Source organism: Lissotriton helveticus, chromosome 7 (assembly GCF_964261635.1).
Source record: "Lissotriton helveticus chromosome 7, aLisHel1.1, whole genome shotgun sequence".
NCBI classification, from domain to species: Eukaryota; Metazoa; Chordata; class Amphibia; order Caudata; family Salamandridae; genus Lissotriton; species Lissotriton helveticus.
The window spans coordinates 1,535,250,635-1,535,275,829 of record NC_136068.1 but is presented as its reverse complement, the minus strand read 5'-3'; the positions used below and the strand labels follow the sequence as shown (position 1 = coordinate 1,535,275,829).

Genomic DNA, 25,195 nt, shown 5'->3' with positions numbered 1-25,195 from the left:
CAGTATCTCCTCTAGCGGTGGTTAACTGTGCCAGCTGCAGCAGCTTGAAAAAGAGTTTTGAGGACAGCCTGGCCTACAGCAGCTTGCTGTTTTGCTTGCACGTCTACACAGTAGTGTTTTGTGAAAGTGTGTATGGTGGTCCATGTGGCTGCCTTACAAATGTCTTCAAGAGGAATATTCCCTAGGAAAGCCATGGATGCCCCCATTTTCCTTGTAGTGTGCTCTTGGGGGGACTGTTAGTGTGTTTTGCCTTTTGATAGTATATCTGAAAGCATTGAACTATCCATCTGGCTATTCCTGACTTTGATATTGGATTTCCTTTGTGTTGTGGTGCAAAAGAACAAATAATTGCTTTGTCTTTCTAAATGATTTAGTTCTGTCCACATAATGAAGCAGATCTCTTTTCACATCTAGTGTGTGTTAGGCTCTCTCAGCTACTGACTGTGGATTTTGAAAGAATACTGGCAGTTCTATTGATTGATTAATATGGAAATTGGATACGACCTTTGGCATGAACTTAGGGTTTGTTCTAAGAACCACCCTGTTGGCATGTACTTGCATGAAAGGTTCTTGAATTGTCAGTGCTTGTAATTCGCTTACTCGTCTGAGTGAGGTAATGGCAATCAAGAATGCTACTTTCCACGTTAAGAATTGCAGTTCGCATGAGTGTAGAGGTTCGAAGGGAGGTCCCATGAGTCTGGTAAGTACTATATTTAGATTCCAGACTGGGGAAGGGGGGTGTCTTGGAGGGATCACCCTTTTAAGACCCTCTATAAAGGCTTTGATTGCTGGTACTCTAAACAGTGAAAAGTGTTGCCTGTTTTGAAGGTATGCTGCTATAGCAGCGACGTGTAGTCGTATCGAAGAGTATGCTAAGTTGCATCTTTGTAGCTGCAGCAGGTAACATATAATGTTTTGTATGGAAGCATCTAATGGGTTGATTTGGTTATTGTTGCAGTAAATAACAAATCTCTTCCATTTAGCTGCATAGCACGGTCGTGTAGTTGGTCGTCTTGCCTCCCTAATGATGTTCATGCAGTCTGGAGGCAAGTTAAGGTATCCAAACTCTAAGACCACAGGAGCCAGATCGCTAGGTTCATCTGATTGGGATCTGGGTGTCTGATTTCTCCATGGCTCTGAGTTAGAAGATGGCACAGTCTTTGATGACGAACTACTGAAAGCTCCAGGAACTTTGTGTACCATGGTTGTCTCGCCCATGTGGGAGCAACTAGGATTAGTGTGAGTGACTGTTGCCGCAGTTTGAGTGCCACCAGTGGAATCAGCGGTGATGGGGGAAAAGCGTACGCAAATCTGCTTGACCAGTTCATCCATATCGCATTGCCCTGTGACAACGGATGTGGGAACCTGGCGGCAAAGTACTGGCATTTCGAGTTTTCTTTTGTGGCAAACAGTCTATCTCTGGGTGACCCCACTGTTTGAATAATGGCTGGAGAACTTGGGTGTGGATCTCCCATTCGTGTAGTTGTTGGCTGTGCCTGCTGCGCAGGTCTGCTATCTGATTGTCTTTCCCTGGAAGGTGTTCTGATAGGAGAACAATGTTTTTGGGAATTGCCCACTTCCGTATGCTTTGTGCCAGGTGGGACAGCTGTGGAGAGTGTGTTCCTCCCTGTTTCTGGATATAGTACATTGCGGTCATGTTGTCCGTCCGGATCAACACAGTCTTGCTGTACAAGTATTTTTGGAATGCTTTCAGGGCTAGGAATATCGCTAGCAACTCTAGTTGGTTGATATGCAGTTTCTTTTGTTTGGTTGTCCAAAGCCCCTGTACTGTGTATTGAAGAAGATGGGCTCCCCAGCCTGTCAGTGATGCGTCCGCTGTTAGTACTAGTTGTGGAACCGGCTCTTGGAACAGTCGCCCCTTGGAAAGGTTTTGTGGGTTCCACCACTGCAGAGAGTTGTGAGCGCGACTGTCTACCAACACTAGGTCTTTTAGTTGTCCTCGAGCCTGGTTCCATTGCCGTGCTAGGCATTCTTGTAATGGACGCATTTGAAGTCTGGCATGGGGGACAATGAATATGCAGGAGGCCATCATGCCTATGAGCTGCATGAAGACTCGAGCTGGCAGAGAGTGTTGTGGCAGAAATTTGCGAATGAGCATCTGCATGCTGGTTATCCTTGCTGAGTTAGGGTATGCCTTTGCCACGGAGGTATCTATAGTGGCTCCCAGATATTATTGTGTGTGGGATGGTTGCAGGTGCGATTTTGGGTAGTCTATCGAAACCCCTAGGCTGTGTAGCAGCTGAAGTGTTTGAGACGTGTGTGTTGCACACTGTTGGTACGATTTCGCTTGTATTAGCCAATCGTCCAGATACGGGAACACATGGATGTGTTGCCTTCTGAGATGTGCTGCTACTGTCGCTAAGCATTTTGTAAACACTCTTGGAGCCGTGGTTACCCCGAAGGGCAGAACCTTGAATTGGTAGTGTTGACCTTGTATTGTGAACCTGAGATATTTTCTGTGAGCTGGATGGATGGGTATGTGAAAATACGCATCCTTGAGGTCCAGTGTTGCTAGGAAGTCTCCTTGTTGTAGCAATGGGAGCACTTGCTGTAGTGTGATCATATGTAAGTGCTCCGACAGTATGTATTGATTTAGGGGTCTGAGGTCCAATATTGGTCTGTGGGAACCGTCCTTCTTGGGAATAAGGAAGTATATGGAGTTTACTCCTGTCCCTTGCTGTTGGAAAGGGACTGGCTCTATGGCCCCCTTTTCCAGCATGCATTTCACCTCTTGTTGGAGCAGGGTGATGTGTTCTTTGGACATAGGGCGGTGTCTGGGTGGTATGTTTGGTGGTGTAGAAGTGAGTTCCAGGCAATAACCATACTGGATAATTTCTCTCACCCACCTGTCCGTGGTAATTGCGTGCCAGACAGGTAGGAACTGTTGGAGTCTGCCTCCGACCGGTGTTAGGTGGTCTGGAGGTAGCGTGATGAAGTCACTGTTTTGTGGCAGTGGAGGCTCTGGTGTTATTGCCTCCACGTCCTCTTCCCTTATTATTGTTGCCCCTATAACCTCCTCTGTTTGAGTTCTTGGTGAAGGAACCTTGTGTGTTGCCTTTGTATGAAGATGACGTTTGCGAGGTATTGCCTCGTGTGGTTGCCCTGTATGAGGAGCGTCGAAAGGAGCCTCTATGTTGCTGAAACTGTAATGCCCCCATTGACTTTGCGGTTTCGGTATCCTTCTTCATTTTATCTAAAATGGTGTCGACAGCAGGGCCAAATAGAAAGTCCTGATTGACTGGCTGGTTAAGAATGGTGGACTGCACCTCGTTCTTAAAGCCGAAAATACGCAGCCATGCATGTCGGCGTAGTAAAACGCTAGTGTTAAGAGACCTGGCTGCGGTGTCGGCTGCGTCAAGCGCACATTTGATGGAGCCGTTTGTAATGAATTTTCCCTCCTGTATGAGGTCATCAGCTTGTGCTTTAAAAGGCTCAGGTAGGTGTTGCATTAAGCTTTCGAGCTGGTCATAGTGTGCCCTGTCGTAACGAGCCAGTAGAGCTTGTGTATTCGCAATCCTCCATGAATTGGAGGCCTGTGCTGCTACCCTTTTACCTGAGGCCTCTAGTATCTTTGATTCCTTATCGGGGGGAGGTGCTTCCCCCGTTGTCTGTGAGTTGGCCCTTTTACGTGCATTAGCCACTACTAGTGAGTCTAATGGTAACTGCCCTCTGATGTAGGTAGGGTCTGTAGGGGCTGCTCTATACTTCTTCTCAATCCTGGGATTGATTACTCGTGCCCTGGCTGTATCTTTAAATATGTCAGGTGCGTGTTTCAATACTCCCTTTAACATAGGAAGTGTTCTGACACTCTTTTCTGAAGTAGGGAAGGTGTCAAATAAAAAGTCTTCTTCCACAAGGTCATTATGCATGTCTACATTGTGGTATTGCGCTGCCCTGTCTATTAGTTGGTTGAAGACAATGGTGTCATCAGTAGTTGACGGCTTAGTTGGATAAGAGGATACATCAGGAATGGGATGGGTGTTGTAAGGGTCTGTTGGCTCCTCCCATGGTTCATCTTGTGGGTGGGGATTTTGTGGAAAATCATACTGAGGCTGTGGATCTTCCCCTGTGTTCCCCTCATTGTCCCCGTGGTGAGAAGGAGAGTAAGGAGCTAAAGGTGTAGTAGGCATAATAGGATAGAAAGGGATGAAAGGTCTAGAGGGAGAAGTCCCAAAGTCCTTTTTTTTTTTTTTGGTTTTTTTTTTTTGGTTTTTTTTTTGTGGAGTTTTATATAGCGCGAACTAGACCCGAACCGAATCAGGTATCAGAGCGCTTTACATAGCACAAGTTACATTTTTTTTTTTTTTTTTTAACATGAGGACACACTTTTAGGCACGGGGAGATTAAGTGATTTGCCCAGAATCACAGGAGGTTTTTGGCGTCGTTACCGAGACTCGAACCCAGATCCCCAGGTCCGAGGTCGAGCGCCTTAGCCGTTAGGCCAGCCCCTCTCCCTCTTCTTTAGTGGAATAGGGGAATGAGAGTCAGTGTCCAGTGGCCTCTTCTTCCTGTGCAGGATTGTGACTTTACCAGTCTCAGGATTAATATATATTTTTGCTTGGTCATCTGATGGATCTGGATGGAAGAGTTCTTCCTCTACAGTCCTTGGTTTTGTGTTTGACTTTTTTGGGTCGATAGCACCTTCTGCTTCGACGACTTTTTGTGTCTTATTGCTTTTCTTCGGCTCGGGCCCTTTTTTCAGGTCGACGAGTGATTTTGGGTCGACCGGATCTTTCAGTTCGACACGTTTCTTGTGCTCGACAGGCTTTTTGGTTGACTGTCCTTTGTCGGCGACCTTTGCCGGGTCGACGGTTTTTGGTACAGCTGGCTTGTTCGGGTCGGCGACCTTCTTTGGTTCGGCGCCCTTCGGCTGTGTGTTCTTGTTCGGTTCGACGACCTTTTTCGGGTCGACGCCTTTTGGCTGAACGGCCTTTTTTCGGGTCGACATTCTTCTTTGGTTGGACGCTTTTGGGCTGTACGGCCTTTTTCGGTTCAACGCCCTTCGGGTCGACAACCTTCTTGGGCTCTGGAACCTTCTTAGGGATGACGGTACTTGGCCCTGGCGTCTCTAAAGGCTTATGTTTCGGTTTTGATTTCGGAGCCGAGCCGGATGGCAGGGCTGGCGAAACGTTTTTCGGATCTTGGCTTAGGCCTCTTGGCGATGCCTCGACCGGAGCCTTCGGTAACTGGGTAAGTGGTGTCGGGGGGCAGTGTACTCCCGATTTGCCCCGGTGGGATCTCGTCATCGGAGTCCGAGTAGTCCTCGACGGTGACGATCTCTAGGTCCGAATCTGGAGCTTCCGGTAGTTCTTGGTCATCATCGAAGATGTTGTCCGGTTCTGGTGCCTGTCGCTGCATCTCTTGCCTAGCGACCCGGCGAATCCGTATGGTTTTCTTCGACCGAAATTGGGCGCAGGCTAGGCAGGTTTCTTCCTTATGGTCTGGTGAAAGGCACTTGTTGCATACTGAGTGTTTGTCAGTATGTGGGAACTTGGAGTTGCATTGTGGGCACTTTTTGAACGGACTTCTTTCCATCGACAGCAGGCCCACGTGGCGTCGAAAAGGCCCAATAGCCCACGCCGACGACCGAGTCGAGATGGAAAGTTTGATCGAGTAAAGAGGTACCGAGCGAGAACAATACCGTCTAAGTCGAAGGCCTTTTGGCCTTTAGAAAAGTTTTGTTTCGATTCCGAAGTTGGAGTATAGGAGTAACATCCGAACCCAATGGCGGAAAAAAACAATCTCAGGATGGAGAAGATGCCCATGCGCACTGTAGTCCAGGGGAGGAGTCACCTATCTCGTGATACTTCGAAGACTCTTCCAAGACAACAAAGTGCAATCATCCGGACCCAACACGAGGTGGCGATCTATGCACGGATATGAATTCAGCAGCCCACATGCCTCAAACATATATTTTCTATTTTTATAAATTGTTGTGGAACTTTTATTTAGTTTGTGTCTTCTAAATTGGTGTTTTTAAATGCTTTACATACCTGTCTCCTAAGTTAAGCTTGCCTGCTTGCAGCCAAGCTACCCAGGGTTAAGCACAGGAATAATTTATAGAGACCTATACTGAGCCAGTCGTAGATGCATATTTTCCACTACTAATAACCCTCTTTCCAACATTCACCATCAAGAAGTCCAAGTCCCACCTGAGCCCCATGCAAAAAGGCTTCCATCATTGCCTGTCGTATGATCAGCATTCTGTTCATAAATTGTACTTTTTTCATTTGTCACCCCGAGTAAGACGGGCATGCCCAGACATGGGTCCTTTGCTCTCCTTGCCTCTGGAGTCACCTTAGCCTGGCTGATAAGGGGTGAAACCCTGAAACCAGTCCTAAGATGCTTCTTTCCGGTCAAGGGTGATCCTGGCCTGTCAGTTTGGGCTGGACTGTTCCCATGGAGAACAGGGTCAAGACTGATTTGCACATGGCTGGTTTAAACTGGAATGGCATAGGGAGCAAAATAAACAAAGGATTTAGGCCCATATCTCTGTACTGCATGTTTAACATTGATCAGCCTTATGTCCATCAATTGTTCTTTTTAGGTCGAGCTGGAGAAAGCAATGGGAAGCATTGCATCCAGCGAAGTATCTAATGTTGTCCGCTACCTGGGAATCTGAGACGGGGGTCGGACACGCGCGGCGATTGGTGTCTGTGGACGCGCACGTCCAGGCCGGCACCGTGCACATCTCCTGCCTCACATTCCCTGAAGTGCGCAAACACACACATACACATATGCACACACACACACACGCAGGCAGGCACAGACACACGCGCGCATGCACACACACGCAGGCACACACACACACACACAGGCACACACACGCAGGCACACACCCCTCCCCCTTACCTCACCGGGCTCGTACCATCTGGAACATGCCGGGCTTCTCATGGGAGCCCCGCAGAGCACTCGAGCTCCTCTGCCAGGACAGCACGAAGCAGGGCTCTCCCCTTAGGCATGGGAGCCCGCAGTGCTATCAGCTGGTCTTCACCCGGGGCCCCTCCTGGGACCCGGGACTTCAGCTGCCACTTCTCTTTCGCTCCGGGGCTCGCTACTGAAAACGAAACTTAGGAATGGCGCGCATGCGCAGGCAGCCCCCGCCCTCCGGCATAGAGACGGCTCAAGGCGCCAAGGGTCATTCTCAGAAGCGTCTCGGGAGTTACGGCTGAAGGGAGGGTGGAGTCAGACCAGGAAGTAGTAAACGACAGTATCTGCCTGGCTGCCCGGGAGCCCAGCTGCTCCAACTGTAGAAGAGGGCTTTGTTTACAGCTTCCCGAAGATCTTCTGGACAGCGAGTGACCGGAGCCCCTCCACCATGGCGGAACGCCCCAAGAAGCAGAGCGCGGAAGGTAAAGGCGACGCTAATCCTCGTAGGCTCTGACGATTTTATCGCTGCCTCCCCCCGTTCTTTCGATCATCCTGAGTATAGTAAATGTTGTACCTGCACTCTCAGTTTAATTCTGTAGGGATTGAAGTGCGTCCATGCTTGCTTTACTTGTTTTAGCACGTCATCCAGTGTTGCTGTTTTCTCACTTTTCTATGGCTGCCAACATTTTCAGGATAAAACACAGAGAGTTAGAATTTCTGCTCAGTTCGTTGATAAATAAAGTAACCCAAACATTCTCCGATAGGCGTTTGTATGCAGCGTGACACTGGGAAAGTTTGTAGTAACCAGTCCAGAAAATGAGTCAGCTGTTTAAAAATATATGTATGCTTCCCCAAAAAGTCTTTTTCAAACTTACAATTTCTAATGGCATAGAAAAATGCTATGGGCATTGTCAGCGCGTGTAATGAGAACGGGCTAGAACAATGGGCTTGTGGCCATAAGGAGACACCACATGGATGTACAAAAGCACTCTGGAGCTTCCCCGAGTCCGCACCTACCCATTCTGCTGTGCAGATTAACCCCCTGCCAGCCAGGCAGGTGCCAACGCTAAGTCCAGCTGGCTGGGTACAGCTGGCAGCATTGCAGTACGAGTCGTCTCTGGTGCTCAGAGTCCGAGGATAAGTCTAAAACGGTCTGTCATCATCAATTAAGGAAGATAATAACATTTGTGGCTACTGACTAAACACATTTTAAGTGAGATGCAGAACACTGCAGAGATTATAATAGTAAACCCGGGTGCAATACAATAAATACAGTCTGTATGTGGACTGTCCGTGCGACGGGCCCCAGCTCTTTCGCCAGCTTCTCTGCCGCAGTCAGCCTCTGGCTGGAGGGTCTGGGCTCTCATATGAAGGCCTCCAGGATGGTGCCTCTCATCTCTACTTCTGGTCCTCATCTCATGTTATCCACACCCCTAAAGAAGGGTTGCCCCTCTCATCTTCAGCAAGAGAAACGTGGGTGTCCCTTGCTTATTTTATCCTCACGTCCCTCGCCTTACATCAGACCCACACACCCCTCCAGGCCCAGGACCTTGCATAGATCCGTGCCTGGGCTGACGTCTGGTGTGGCAGTGGTCATTCATCCTCAGAGGGCACGCTCCATGTGGCCTTTGACCCTCCATGAAAACAAACACTCGCAGAGGCCTCCCCCCCTCCGATGATGGGCACCTCACCAAGGCGCCCGGCCCAGGGGTCAGAGGTTACTCAAGTAAGAGCCACCGTCCACATAGAGGCACGTCTGCCCAGGCGCCTCGCAGACAGATGGGGTGTCCACTTACAGACCCCCCCAGACCACCGACTGGCGCCCACTGGCACAGCAAGCGGCCAGGCGCCCAGCAGCGGCTTCTAGGCGTGCGGTGCCAGACATCAACAAACGGGCACAATAACCAGCCTGTCCTAGCTGTAGCCGGGCCCCTCCACAGACTGGACCCCGGGACGGGAGCGGTGGCAGACCCCAGGGGCCCCCGTGTGCTGTGGACTCTTTTCACACAGAGGTCAAGCCGGGGACTGGCAGGGGCACCCGGACGGACGCACAAACAGCAGCACTGATGCTTTTAAAGGGCACCGCAAACAACCCCGCGCCAGCCGACGAATTATAACAAAGTTACACAGTTACGTTTATTTATATAGCGCATGAATACAGTGATATTGTTTCTGGGCGCTGCACTATAGGCGACATGGCTATTTACACCGCTGAGAGAGGAGAGGCCCACTCCCGTCTGCTCATTTCTTTCTTGCGCTCGTAGCTGAACATAGATTCTAGGCCTGTCTTTGCTCCTGCACACATCAAACCCTTGTCTCACTGAATTATTTCACTTCACATTTACCATTAACCCTGCAATTACCACCTTTATCGAGGAGGCTATCATCAACGTCACAACTCACCTCCCAATACGTGTGTTTTGTGACCCTTTGTAAAATAATGCATCTGCTGCGATGCGCTTCCTGTCTCTTTAATCCCTCCCAGAAATGCAATCACGTTGTGAATTCTCCCACGCCTTCACTGATAATACGTAATTGAATTCGCGAGGGAGGTATATTCAGGTCTAGCCTACCAGACAGCACAAGATGCCTGGTTGTGAAGAACTATTGTGGGCTTACCGAGAACTTACTGGGTCTTACCACTGCTTACCACTTTTGTGCCTTGAAGGCACTCCATTGCCCTTGCCTATTATCCAATGGCTTCGCTTGTCTATCTTGAGTCCCTCCCCTTGAGCCAAGGCTCTTTACCATATCTATTATTGCCTGACTCGTATCCTTGCATTGCTACCTTCTAGGGAATTTAATTTTCTTTTTGGTTAACTACTTAGTAAGGGTGCATGTGTTTTACAGCTGTCTTGTATGCCACCCACCAACGCTCCCTGTTGCTGTCTCACAGAGGTATGCTTCTCTCTCATCATGTCCTTCACCCCCCGTTTTTTGTGCCCTTCTGCCTTCTGTTAGACTTGTTAGGTCGAGCGACCTATCTCAATGCGCATGCGCATTGAGCGGGAGCGAGAAATATAGGGGCTTATCGAGAGTTTACCTAACTGGCGATTCCACTGGCGATTCCTTGCAGTGCACGTGAAAAGCGCGTGCACAATGCCACCAGCTGCCTGCCTGCTTGCCTCGCATTACCACATCAAAGGCAGCCCTCCCAGTGCATTTCTCACCCCTAATTATTCACGGCCGGTCGACCGTACTTTCAGTTTCACGGCCGCGTCTCCTCTTAAAACTTGCTTTTAAACTTGTTTAACTTGTTTAACCTGTACCCGTATTTGTCCCGGAACGGAACACAGCTTCCTCTGTTTATGTCCACCCTCCGTGCAGTGGTATTAAGACGCACAACCCATGCTGCCTAGTCTCTCTATGCCCACGAAGCTGTGTTCCAGCCTATGTCGTTATCCACCTATATCTGGCCCACTTATAAAATACGTAACATAATTGCAGAGTTTTCTTGTCGAAATAGCCTTGGTCACAGTAACTTACTCTCTCTGTGGATCGCTATGACATCATTGCGTTTTCACACTACGAACGTGTTACATAGTCAGCAATTCACGTATCATAAGCGGCCTATCTCGGTCACCGTGCAGTAGTAGATAACTTTTTTATCACATTGTGACTTTGTCCTCTCTTTAATCTCTGGCTGCCGACGTGAGGACTGGATCATTCACACAGTCGAGAGGCATACTTCGGTAATGAACCATTCCACAATTGAACTTCTTAACTACAATGCCATATCTGCCCAACGCCTCCCGCAGCCCCGCCCCGCATCTCACCCCACCAAAACACTTGTATTTGGCGCTCTTCTCCGTGCCTGGTGGAGCAGCCTCCACCCACCCCTGCCGACCAAATTTGCCAGCCCGCCCCATAGGCAATACCCAGCCCACCCTGTTCTCCTTATCTGAGAAATTCCTTTCCTTGGACGGCCCCTTCCCTCCCTTCACTAGCTGCCTAAGTTAGTGCCCCCCTACCCACCCACCCCCGCCGCTCCCCCTGGCGCGCTTTTTCTCCCTCCAACCTTACTTCACCAGAGACAAGGTACCACCAAATCAACGCTACCCCAGCAATCTTTTACTGAGGAGGGGGCTAAACACTTCTGTAGAAAGCACCCGACTGTCCAGTGGTGCACTGCACACTCCCAAAACCACAATCCGTCCACAAACCACATGTACTGCACACTCCCAAAACCACAATCCGTCCACAAACCACCGGGCCAGTGCCTCTCCATCTATGGCGACCTGAAGCAGTTCCAAGACACTCTCAGAGCCTCCCGCCACCCAAATGGGTGCAATCTGTGCAACCTATGCCTTCTTTGTGTTTATTTAATTATTTACAGTTTTTTTTTTAATGTAGCGCGGACTTTACCCAAATGTGTCAAAGTGCTTCACAAACCCACTTCACTGCCCGACCCCTGCCCGACAGACACCGGCACTCACAGCGGCTAACACGTCACTCACAACCCCACCGAAAATGTCATACTTACCAAACCAAAACCTTGGCCGCTATGTCCATTTCTTAAACTGTATTCTCCTTATGTTTGTAACATTAAATTAGTCTGTGTATTGTCGGAATGGCGCCAACCCCGTACCGCACAGACCCGATGTGAGGCACCGCCTACTGGATTATAGTCATCATCCACCCTGTTCTCCTTATCTGGGAAAAATTCCTTCATTTGGACGCCCCCCCCCCTCCCTCCCCCCATTCACCCTGTAACCAGACCCCTGGCCACCTCTTCCTTAGCTGCCTAAATTACTGTCCACTGCTCCCCCTGGTGCGCTTTTGCCTCAGTCTAAACCCTAATCAGTATCCTCTATCCTGCCTCCTGACATCCCTCAGCTAAAATAGCATAGATATGGCCCTCCCAGCGCTCCCCCGTGTGCTGCCCCACACGTGCGGCTTCTACCACTGGCCCCTGCAATTGCTTAGGGCCATAAACCTTGCGTTCCTTTCACACCATTTTATTATGACCTACCCATAAACCGACCCTCTTCCCCACATAGACCTCCTGTCACCTCGTCCGTCCCTGGAACCCGGCATGCCACTAACATGCACATCCTCTAACCACCATTGTGCCAGACCCCAAACCAACACCTCTGCACATTACGTATGCCGCAATGGAAATGATCAGTCAGGGTTGGACTTGCCTGCTCTTGACAGCAGCCACTGTGACAAATTGATTTATTTAATATATAGTGCCATACAATACCTAACGTTTAAAAGACAATCAGATTCAGATAAGACCTTGCACACCATTTGCAGGGCCCTAGTTTTAAGGTTGTGTCAATCAGAATATAAACTTTATTTTACAATTTAATTTACAACCGCAGTGAAACTATCAAATTGCTGTAAAATGTTTAAGATGCAATTGTCAGATATTCCTTTTTATGATGGGCACATGCTGATGTGCTTTGCGGGGTTCAACAGGGGTTAAAATACATTGTCATTTACAACTTCATTTACTACGCCAATAGCTCTTTAGAGCGAAGAGTAGAGAATGTACTATACTACAAATGCAATGCAATAGATTTCACAATTACAACAAAAAAGGCATTGCCATTTACAATGCCAATAGCTCCAAAACTCACAGTTGCAACACCTATTGCATTGTTATGCGAGTACCAAGGTGTGCATATTTAATGCACACCTTGTAGGTTTTAAAAACACATAAAGTAAAAGCATTGTAATTACAACTAAAATAGCTCTCAACATCTTTGAAATAAAATAAATATCACATTTACATAAGTTTATGCTATTAGCATTAGAAATCCATTATATTTGTTGTTAAAAAAATTCACATTTATAAAAGCCATTACCATTTACAATGCCAACAGCTCACACTTGTGTAAATGCGATGCAATAGATTTTGCATTTACAAAACTTTTAGCCATTAGCATTTTAAATTACAATGCCTTTTGTTTTACAAAAGAAAAACAAAAAAAACCAATGTCATTTACAATGTCAATAGCTTAAAATGTCAGTGCGAGACCTATTGCATCACCACCACATCCACCACCACATCCACCACCACATCCACCACCACATCCAACACATCCACCACCACTTCCACCGCATCCACCACCGCATCCACCACATCCACCGCATCCACCGCATCCACCACCCTATCCACCACATCCACCATCACCTCCACATCCACCATGGCACCCACCGCCACATCCACCACCACATCCACCACCACCACATCCACCACATGCACCACCACGCATCCACCACCACATCCACCACCATATCCACCACACCCACCACCACCACATCCACCACCACATCCACTGCATCCACCACCACCACATCCACTGCATCCACATCCACCGTATCCACCACCACCACCACCACCACATCCACCACCACATCCACCACCACATCCACCACCACATCCACCACCACATCCACCACCTCATCCACCACCGCATCCACCACCACATCCACCACACCCACCACCATCACTTCCACCACCACATCGACCACCACATCCACCACCACTTTCACCACATCCACCACCACCACATCCACCCCCACCACATCCACCACCTCCACCACATCCACCACCACATCCACCACATCCACCACCACATCCACCACCTCCACCACCACCACATCCACCACCACCACATCCACCCCCACATCCACCACCATCACCACCACCACATCCACCATCACCACCACCATCACCACCACATCCTCCCCCAGATCCACCACCACCACATCTATATGTGTGTGTGTGTGTGTGTGTGTGTGTGTGTGTGGCTGTATGTGTGTGTGTAGGTGCAAATGCAATGTTCTTGGATTTTCGACACAATAAAATACACTGAACATAATCTTCACAAAAGTTATTTACAAACGTTTAAGCTATTGCCATTATAAATTACAATACATTTTATTTAAGTATTAATTATTTTCAAAATTAAAAGCCATTGTTATTTGCAACATCAATACATCTAAGTCACGTAAATACAACACACATTGCATTACAAAAGCTATAGGTGTCACATTTGCGAAAGTTAAAACTATTGACATTGTAACTGAGAAAGATATTACTTTTGCTATTTTCAAAAACCAACACATAAATAAAAAAAGTGTCATTTACAATACCAATTGCTCAAACTTTCCTAATGCGAGACCTATTGCATTTCAATGCTTGTTTTTCCCTTATTTTTCTGCCCTTCTGCCCTCTGTTAGACTTGTTTTTTTGTGCCTCTCTGCCCTCTGCATCACCACATCATCACTCAGCGCTACCCCATCATCACTCAGCACCACCACATTATCACTCAGCACTACCACATTATCACTCAGCACCACCACATTATCACTCAGCACCACCACAGCACCACTCTGCACCACCACAGCACCACTCTGCACCACCACTCAGCACCACCACAGCACCACTCAGCACCACCACAGCACCACTCGGCACCACCACAGCACCACTCAGCACCACCACAGCACCACTCAGCACCACCACAGCACCACTCAGTGCAAGCACCACTCAGTGCAACCACCACAGCATCACTCAGCGCAACCACAGCATCACTCAGCGCAACCACAGCATCACTCAGCGCAACCACAGCATCACTCAGCGCAACCACAGCATCACTCAGCGCAACCACAGCATCACTCAGCGCAACCACAGCATCACTCAGCGCAACCACAGCATCACTCATCGCAACCACAGCATCACTCATCGCAACCACAGCATCACTCATCGCAACCACAGCATCACTCATCGCAACCACAGCATCACTCATCGCAATGACAGCATCACTCAGCACTACCACAGCATCACTGGTTCAAATATGTTCTCTCAATGTTTCAAGCTTTATTACAAATGTCACAAAAAGATGTTAATATTTCACTTCTGTTCTTGGAATTTCGTCACAATAAAATACACTGAACAGAATCTTCACTAAAGTTATTTACAAAAGTTTAAGCTATTGCCATTATAAATTACAATCACTTTTATTTAAGTATTAAATATTTAAAAAAATAAAAAGCCATTGTTGTTTGTAATATCAATACATCTAAGTCACGTAAATAGGAAACATGTTGCATTACAAATGCTATAGGTGTCACATTTGCGAAAGTTATAACTATCGGAATTGTAAATGACAAAGCTATTAATGTAGCAATTTTCAAAAACACATGAATAAAAAAATTGTCATTTAAAACACCAATAGCTCCAACTTTCCTAATGCAAGACCTATCGCATTGCAAATGCTTGTTGAATTTGTCACCCCAAGTGGGACGAGTATGCCCAGACGTGGGTCTTGTTCTCTCCATGCCACTGAAGTCAAGCTAGCCTGACTGATGAAGGATGAAACCACGAAACCGGTCCTTAGATGCTTATTTCTGGTCCAGGGAGAACCTGGCCAGGCAGTTCGAGCTGGACTGTTCTCATGGAGAACAGGGTCAAGACTGATTGGCATATGGCTGGGTTTAGACTGGAATGGTATTGGGAGCAAACAAAAACGATGGATCTCTGTACTGGGGTGAATGTTTGACATTGATCAGCATTCTGTCCATCAATTGTTCTTTTTGCATTTGTCTTATGCTGCAGCACTTTCAGGACATTCATGATATGAGCCCATTATTTTGGGATCAGTCCTGGGTTTGGTTAGGGTGGTTCTGTGGCTTCTTGGTCTCCTGGCCTAGTGTATCTTCATCATCCTGAATGTCAAGTTGCAAATGCTGGCCCTGCAGCGGACCCTCAGATCTCAAAGTGTTCATAATCAGGGATGCCTCTCCCAACTCCATTCAGATTCCAAAGGAGATGGTGCAGGATCTGCAGTGGTGGTGTTATTCACCAACCTGAACTGCAGCAGGTCACTCTCCTTCTCCCACCCAGAGTTCATGATTGTGAGAGACGCTTTGCTGATGGTTTGGGTAGAAGCATGTGGAAGAACTGGAGATCAGAATCCTCTGGTCTCTGGCAGAGAGCCAGCTGCATATCAACCTGCTGGATCATCAAGCAGGCCATCTGCTTTTGAAAGCCTTCCTGTCATCCATCAAAGAGCAGCTGGTGCAGGTCCTCACAAGCAGTACTACTGGCCTATGATACTGCTGGATCATGAGTCCTGGAGAGACTTTGAGCTTTCAGTACACAACACAGTAGAGAATACAAAAATGTGAGCAGCATGGGGAACACTTTAGTTTCCTTATCAGGCTTCAATTGCAACTTGCTCTTTTAACTGGCAGCATTTAAAGTAAGTTTAATCTATAATTGATTCTTACCCTTGATAAATGCATATGGGCAGTAAAAGGGAAGTTTATATACAGATGCTATGATCAAATGTGATAGAACGAATATCGATATTTTGTACAGTTTGTATGAAATACCATGCTACCCAGGGTTGAGCATGGGAATAATTTATTAAAACCTATACTGAGCCCTATACTGTGTTAGTAGCCTAATTGCCAGTGGTAGATGCATATTTGCCACTACTAATAACTGACCTTCCAACAACTTAAACAAGGACAGTAGGTCTGGTAAATACAAGAGGAGTGAATGGGCTATAGCAAACTTGTTACTGTACCTTGCTGATTTAACAAAAAAGCAAACAAACATCAGAAAGTCTGGCCTCTAAAAAAAGAGGGGCAGGAGACTGGGGTGAGGGCGGGACTATATCAGGCACCACACCTTGCAACAAATGTTTCCCAGCGCCCCACATAGATGGACTTTGTTGAAGGGCATATGGATGCAAGAATGCTATGAGCCACCCCGGTCAATAAATCAGTCATATTCTGGTGCCGTCTGTTCAATCTCCATGCATTGACTTGTAGAAATCAGAGCCTCAGATGCAGCACCGTGCCCAGCTGCTGAAAAAGATGTTGTCCTGAAGTGGGAGCATGATCGCAGGTCAAATGCTCAGGAGCTCTCAGTACCACACTCTCCTGGCCCAGTCCGGGACAATTAGAATTATATGTGCCCGGTCTATCCTGATCTTTGTTATAACCTGAGGTAAGAGAGGGAGCAATGGGGTGTACAGGGTCCATAATTGACAGAACAGACCAACTAAATAGGAATTGTCTGTCAGATTGTGAGTGGCATCTCCCTGCTTATGTGGTGCAGGAAGTCTTTGATCGCAGTACCATCAATTTTGTGCACCAGTGTTTCCTCTAAGCATTCGTTAAAATGACACATCCTCCTGGATTGGATGAAGGGGCTGCTGTACACCCCACTGCTCCCTCTCTTACCTCTGGTTATAACAAAGATCAGGATAGACCGGACACAGATAATTTCCACTAATGAAGCAATCCGAGCTACATTTTTAGGTCTGCAGTAGCCAAGACTTTTTGATTTTACTATAACTATATGTAGAATATACTTAAAGGGTCTTTCAGCCAGCTCACTTCATCCATTGGTCTGCTGTTGTTAGTCACATTCTGCTTCCGCCCACTATAGAAGAAAAAATGAGGCAGTGGGTCAGATTACTTTAGCCACTGGGTAACTTCACTCACAGTGACTGCATTCTGCTCTTTCACAAGGAGCTCATCCGCGCACATGCCAACTCCCTTCAGTGCCAATGTTTTTGTTTGTACTTGATTAATACTTTAGTGTCTACCTGTCTATTTATCTATCTAGCTATCTCAGTCGGTCTACCAGTCTTTCTGTTTGCCATTCTATCTACCTATGTCTGTTTACCTACATGTCTGCCTGCCTGCCTTCCTGTCTGACGTTCTAATATCTATTTATCTTTACGGCCCTATGTGTTGGTATGTGTGTCTACCTATCTACTATGCTGTTTGTCTGTCCGTTAACCTTTCTATCTACTTGTTTGTTTGCTTATCTACTATCTATCTTTACAACCATATCTATTGGTCTGTGTGTCTACCTATCTACCAGTCTATCTCGTTGTCTGCCTGTCTATATACCTGTCTGCCTCTCTTTGCCTGTTTATCCCCTATCTATCTTTACTAATCTATCTATCTTCGCAACTCAATTGGCTTATCTGTTTGTATATCAATCAATACAATTCTGTGTATCCAATTTGATGTCCTGTCTCAATCTTTGCAGCTCTTTTTATATATCTATTGATCTGTCTGGGCAAACTTCTCTATGTATGCAGGCTTGTCTATGTATGCAAACCTCTCTGTATACAACTATTTCTATATATGCAACTAACTTTATTTGTGCATCTATCTAGCTATCTATCTTGCTATGCAGGCCTCTCCATCTATCTGTACAACCCTCTCTACCTACTTGTCTCTGCAAGGTTTTCTATTTTTCTATCTTTTCAACCTACTCTGTTTGTATTAAAGATTTGCACAAGCATTATTAAAAAAAAAAGCATTAACAAAGATAAGAGACTGGCTGCCAATGTCAGACAGGGTAGCCTTTTTAGGTCATCTTTGCTAATATTCTGTGTATAACTTAGATGTTATAGGGATTTTCAGCCAGATATCATCCATTAGTCTGTTTCATTTGTTTTCTCTTTCACCCACTTCAGCATGCATCATGGGGCACTGATCAGCAAGCACACTTCAGCCACTAGCTGACTTCACTGTGAGCTACGGCAGGCTGCACTTTCAAAAGAAGCACATCCACTCACAGGGTACTTCCCTTCAGTGCCAGGAACTACTTTGATAATGTGTGCTTTTTTGAAGCCCAAAAATATTTTTGCCTTTAGCGATTGCGCTTTTGTTTTGGATTGATGTGGACCCAGGATCTTTACCAATAATGACGTTTTGGAAAAACCACGGACAAACAAAGTAAGAATTGTCAAACCCAAAAGGCTGCGTCCAACGCCAGACCTGTTGGCTATGCCAATGCTTGTGTATCACCAGCTTGCCCCCTTTAACCAACTCAGACCTATTGTGTTGAGCATAAGCTTTCCCACAAGATAGTCACCAAATATCCAGTTATAAAAGTGCAAAATTACAGTTGGCAAAACGATATGCAAATCCAATTAATAGGACCTACCAAGTATTATTACACTAACAAATTGTCTGCCCCAAGGGTTTGTCAGAGGGAGTAACCATCAAAGTAGTGTGTAAGATTCCACGTAAGAAAATTAAGGTCTACTGTCCTTATTACAGTGTTATAACAGTTCACGCTTAAAGACAAATTAACCGTAACAAATGGTTTTCATGTTACAAAAGTTAGGCCTGCTGCCTTTTTTGTAACATTTCACAACAAACACATAAGGTCTAAAACCTTGGTCACTGGTTTGACACCGCTGCCAATTCAGTCTTCCTGCATTGAGCATATGCTTTCTCACATCACATAAATGGCAGTACAAACACCACTTTCAGCCCAAAAAACACAAATTCGGCCCAGTCGAATGCTGTACTCACGTAATTAACTTGCGTGGAGCCAAAGCCCCTTTTACAGTGGTGAATCTTACAGCTGTTTTCTGTTGATCACCAAAGGTGTGGTACAGCTGTGTTGCTAAATCAGACCTACATTAATTGTTCATCAGACTTGTATAACAAAGTGTCTTATCCAAGTCAAGACAGATATGATCACCCAGTGCTTAATTTGTGCATATGGTGAGCACTGACATTCTGATCAGGACTTTTTTCATCATCCGACTTTAACCAAGATGAAAAGATATAAAGGTATAAAAGGCCAAAAAAGGGATAAAGAGAAAGATAGGAAAAGTGGCGAGGATGGAAAGAGCTGCAAAAAGAACAAACATTACAAGAGTTAGCTCAGGAGATGGGTATTGTAGTATAATAGAAGAATGAAGCACCATGTGTGATCAAGTTTAGGCAACATGACAATTAACAGTGTCAACAACTGGGTCCCAGAAAAAACATTGGACCTCCACACTTACTTTTTACACTACAATTACCTATCCCTTCCTAAGAACTTAGACACTTAAACATCATTTTGTAGCAGAAAGCAAAAGTGATTAAAAAAAACACCTTTTTTTTAAAGCCTCAATATTACTGCAAAAAGTTGGCACATCCAGGTCTCATAGCAGCAGGTGGGGGCAGTATCAATCTGCTGCAAGTGAAATGGGAGGCTCATTAACAGAGCTCTCTGTGGATCCTGGTACTGAAATAAACATTTGTGTCGTCCAAAACAGAAGCTAATTGGCAGGGCTTAATCAGGGCCCTGATAAATGTTTGCCAAAATTTCCAGACTTGGACTCCAATGAGTTGGCAGTGAGCAGTGCGAGTTCCATTCTCAAGCAAGAACTAGGAATAGTTCCTGGCCAGGACTGAGGTGAGTGGGCAGTCACTCGTGGAGGTCCCGGCGCCTGCTGCGCGTTAGGTTATGGGTGAATTGTCCAATGAGCGAGCGAGTCCCAGTGAGCCATCACTCAGAATCGCCAGCCAAGACTGAAATGAATGGGCAGAGAGCTGTGAATGTGCTCTGTGTAGCTGGGTTGAAATGCATCATCATGCACTTCTGCCTTGGTAATGCAACAGGATTTGAAGCAGTTGAAACTGCAATTTTATTTGTAGAGTATGCATTTCAGCCACAAGCCTATTACTTACTGTTGCTATACTTTGCATTCTGTCTGTGGAATGGCTACATAGATGAGTGTTGAAGGTGTTTGCTGATGAAGTAAAGAATTCCCTCAAGTACATTACAAATAATCCACATAACAAATGTAAATGTTATTACATTGCATACATTTGCATATTCTGGCAGACAGTTTTGGACAATGTTCATAGCTGGGATTAGAACCCAGGTTTCCAGGTCCATCTGGTAAACCACTAGACCACCTGTTTCACAGCTGTAAGCAAACTGAAATAAACATACACTGATTTAACATTTTTGCCCAAGGATGACTGAATGTTGAACCGGTTACTTATCTAGTGTCATATTATCATTGTGTTCATGTTGGGAGGATACATCCACTGATGACATGGCAGTGGTGCAGGGGAGATTAAATACCATCAGACAATAGCAAAACCATCCAAATACACATTAAGCTTTGGTTCTATGCCATACCACTACACGTTCCAATCAGTTAGTAAGCTGTTTTTGATCTTTTGCAGATGATGAAATGAAATCTCCGCCGCAGGGACACTTAAAAGAGCTGCAGAACCTGGAGGAGACATTTAACTTCCCGCAGAATGCTATGATGGTACAGATTCCAACAGCGCGAATGCCTCCTGGGCAAGAAGCCGATGTGGATTGGCGTCAGCCATCCAAGGAATGGCCACATACTGGACAGCAGAAACACGAGGTGCGCTACAGGGTGTTCAGAGACCTCTGGGAGAGGGGATACTTCCTCACCAGTGGCAGCAAGTTTGGTGGAGATTTCCTTGTGTACCCAGGTAGGTTTGGCTGAGCTATTTCCCCTGTATCACGATGTTGTATCTTAACATGAAAGGAAATGAAATATCAGCATTTGTAAAGCGCACAGCTACCTCCGGAGATGTGTGCCGGCGCTGGGGGCCGTCGGGAAGATTAAGCGAGCTATTGCCCAGAGTCAAATGGTGCTGGGCTAACCTGCTGCTGGTGCCGGGGATCGAACCGTGAACCCTGTGGTCCGGAGTCGGGTACACTGGCTGCTGTGTCACACCTCTTCCACTATGTTGGTCCGAGAAATATTTGTGCAATCCCTAGAAAATTGAAGTTTCAGGTGTGGATGATGTTTGAACTTGGATAGCATGTTGGCTATGGTAATATGGGGGAAGACTTTGGATAAATTGAGGGCCTGCATGAAAAGACGAGGCCTATAATATCCGTTTTACTTAAGAAGGGCAATCTTGGGTAGGTAGGAGATCTGAACATGGTATCCACCGTCTATATTTAGTTTTGGTAGATACACAGCAGCTTATGTTAAAACATCCTTTTCGGTGTGCATTGCAGTCTCAGCTCTGACCTCCATTATTAGCAGATGAGCACACCAGGGTCTTGCATAGCTCGGAAGAGACAACACTGTTGCTGCCTCAGAAGAGCCTATCCAATCTAGGCGGAAATTAGCACTGTATCCTGATCAGGGAGGGACCAGATTCTTGTTGCCACTAGGAGACCAGCACTGCAGCCTGAGCAGGGCCTTGCATAGCTTGGAAGAGAGAAAACACAGCTGCTTCAGGAGAGCCACTCCTTGCTAGTGTGAGATACAGCTGCTTCAGTGGGGTCCCTCATATCTAAGAGGAGACAAGCACAGATGCATCATCACTAGGAGGAAACGAGTACTGCAGTGTCGAGGGGCTGGGGGCTGCATAGCTCGTAGGCATCTTCTAGAGACTCAGCCTGACCTCCAGTCGCTAGTGGAAGCCTGACCAGGTCCTTGCATTGACGAGTCTTGTATCATTGGCAACTACGTCGCCAACTGACCCAGTGCGAGAGCAGCATTGTCAGGAGGAGTATCGTTTTATTTCTCTGGTTGTTACACTGCTAAGTGAGAAACCATACCTCCTTGGACTCCCCCAGGGTGTCTACTTTTAGGTTTAAAGCATTTTATTAAGACATTTACAAAAGCAAAAAACAGTGGTCGCAAAGGATGCGTGTGATGATACAGCCAGTCAGGAGCGCATTGGTGCGTAAAGTCTCTGCAAACTGAGTGCCCATCTGGTTCCGTCGTTTGATGCGCATACAGCGACAATAATACACAAATAAACAACCCCCTTTCAAAACTCCCCCCACCCCTCTTACCCCTTCTATCCCCTCCCTCCCCTCCCCCGTCCAGTGCCAAGTGTGCCCCCCTGCTTCACTCCTCCTTCTCCGCTTCCCCCCTCCGGTTAATTCCATGCTAAGCCTCATCAATCAGTTGAATCTGCAGGTGACGTCAGTCTCAAAAGTCGAAGATATCGTGGACATGTGAGTTCTTTAAATTCCGTAACCAGCAGTGAATGAAACGGTTGCCACAGGTCGTTAAACTGCTCCACCTCTCCCGCAACTGTGAGTGATAACTTTTTCATGCCCAGGACATGCCATAATCTATGCAGCCAGCCCGTAATAGAGGGGAGTGTGGTGGTGTGCCAGTGTATGAGAATGTTTTGAACAGCCGAACCCAGCGCTATTGCTATCTGTCTGCCTCTTCGGGACTTTAGGGGGTACATCAACCGGTTGGGCAAGCCCAGCAGTATATATGCGGGGAAGCGTTGGAGTTCAATGTCAAAGTGGTGTCAATCTCGTCTAAGATCTCCTTCCAGTAGGGGCTTAGCAAAGGGCACTCCCACAACACATGTGTAAGTGTGCCTACCAGCCCACAAGCCCGCCAGCATGTATTCTCAATACTATGATTCATTTCGTGCAATCTTTCTGGGGTGTAGTACCAGTAGGTAGTCACCTTAGTAAACGTTTCGGTAAGCCCCGTGTGATATGCGGAATGTCGCGCCCGATATGAAATCTGGTCCTACTCTGTATGGCTTAATGTCCTTCCCAGTTCCTGTTCCCAACGCTCCCTGCCCGGGTTATAAATATGGGAGGAAGGAGGGTGCAAAAATTTGTAGAGATCCGAGATCGGTTTCGCATCCGAAGTGCGTGTCACAAGCCACTTCTCATAAGGTAAAAGCCGTCTGTCCGCTAATTCACGCACCTGCGGTTGCAGCGCCCAGTGGCGCACCTGTAGATACCGCATTCTCTCCGTTTCAGGTAGGTGATATTCGCGCTTGAAGTCCTGAAATGGAATGATGCCCTCTGGAGCATACGTATGGAACAGCGCCCTGCACCCCGCAGCCCGCCAGCGTCGAAAGGCACTCTGGCCCATCCCGGGGGTAAAATCCGGGTTCTCGACTAACGGTGTAAACGGTGAGGGGAACGTGGTGCGCTCATGAACCACACTAGTGGCATCCCACACCCGCAGCGGGACTCGCGTGATGAAAGACGCATACAGATTGGGGGGGCGGTGTGCTCTGCGTAGAAAGGGTAACTCCTGTAGAGGTCTGCCCGCTACCACCTGGTCTTGGAAGAGCCAGTGTTTATCTGACTCCCATCTGCTCCACTCCACGAGATATCGCAGTTGTGCCGCTTGAAAATACTTGCGCAAATCTGGTATACCCAGACTCCCTGCCTCAGGGGCTAGCGTGGTGAGAGCCCTCTTCAGCCTAGGTTTGCGGCCCTGCCAGATGAAGCGTGCAAGATCCGCCTGCGTCTGCTGAATCCACCCCTTGGGAGGTAGGAGCGGTAGGGCCCGGAACAGATATAGAACCTGCGGTAGGATCGTCATCTTAATCACTTCTATCCTGCCTAGCCAGGACAGAGTGCCTTTGTTCCAGCGTCCCAGTTCTTCCTTAATTTTCTTCCCTAAGGCCGTGTAGTTGGTGGTCACCATAGCAGGCAGGGTGGGCGCCAAAAGGATGCCCAGATAAGGTACCAGATCTGAAGACCAGTAGTGGGGAAGAGGTTCTGGAGTTCAGTTCTCGTGGCAGCGTTCAATGAGATATCAAGGGCTACGGATTTCCCCATATTCATTTTGAATCCCGCGACCGACGAGAAAGTTTCCAGTTCTGCAACACATGCCGGGAGTCCCCCCTCGGGTCAGCTAACGTCAGTATAATGTCATCCGCATAAAAGCTAATCGTGTGGGTATATCTCCCCATCTTCACTCCCATCGCGTTCGGGTTCTGATGTATCCTTTGGGCCAGAGGCTCCATATATAAAGCAAATAGTAGTGGGGACAATGGGCACCCTTGCCTGGTGCCCCTCTCTATTGAGAACCTCCGGGAGCTGCAACCGTTCACCCGCACTACCGCCGACGGGAATCTATAGCAATTGCACACTAGGGTGCGGAACTTCTCCCCAATGCCCACCTTCGCCAGGACCTGCTCTAGGTAAGGCCAATGTACCCGGTCGAACGCTTTCTCCGCGTCTACAGCTAACAGCATTCTTTCCCCGGGGATCCGGGAGGCTTTCTCTAGGATGTGTACCACTCTCTTGGTGTTGTCCACCGTCTGCCTCCCTGGGACAAATCCTGCCTGGTCCTGGTCGACCAGTCCCGGCAGATGAAGTGCCAGCCGAGTCGCAAGGATCCCAGTTTACAGCTTGAGATCAATGTTCAGGAGAGAGATCGGTCTGTACGAGCTGCAATGAGCCCGGTCCTTCCCTGGTTTGGGGATGACCGACACGTCGCCTGGAGTAGATCAGGTGGGATAGCTCCGGGGGCGGAGAAGGAGTTGAAGAGCCGGGTAAGGACAGGGGCCAGCACGGAGCAAAACATTTTATAGAAAAGTGATGTATAGCCGTCCGGGCCCGGAGCTTTCCCATTCTTAAGTTTAGAGATGGCTGTAATTACCTCTTCAACCCGAATGTCCCTTTCCAGGTACTCTGCCTGCTCCGGAGCCAAGGAAGGGAGGGTGACCGAGTCCAGATAGCCAGCCTCCGCATGTGGTGACGGGGATTCACTGGCGTATAGTTCCGCATAATATTGACGGAAGGTCTCCG

The 25,195-nt window shown here is 47.4% G+C and overlaps 1 protein-coding gene across 1 annotated transcript in view; it reads left to right on the top strand.

Moving 5' to 3' along the window:
- Window positions 1-25,195, top strand: part of TSEN34 (tRNA splicing endonuclease subunit 34) — a 282,186-nt gene that overhangs the window by 216,867 nt on the left and 40,124 nt on the right. The window contains exon 5 of the mRNA XM_078654976.1: window positions 20,857-21,138. Coding sequence (XP_078511102.1) covers window positions 20,857-21,138 — 282 coding nt within the window. The remainder of the gene's footprint in view (window positions 1-20,856; window positions 21,139-25,195) is intronic.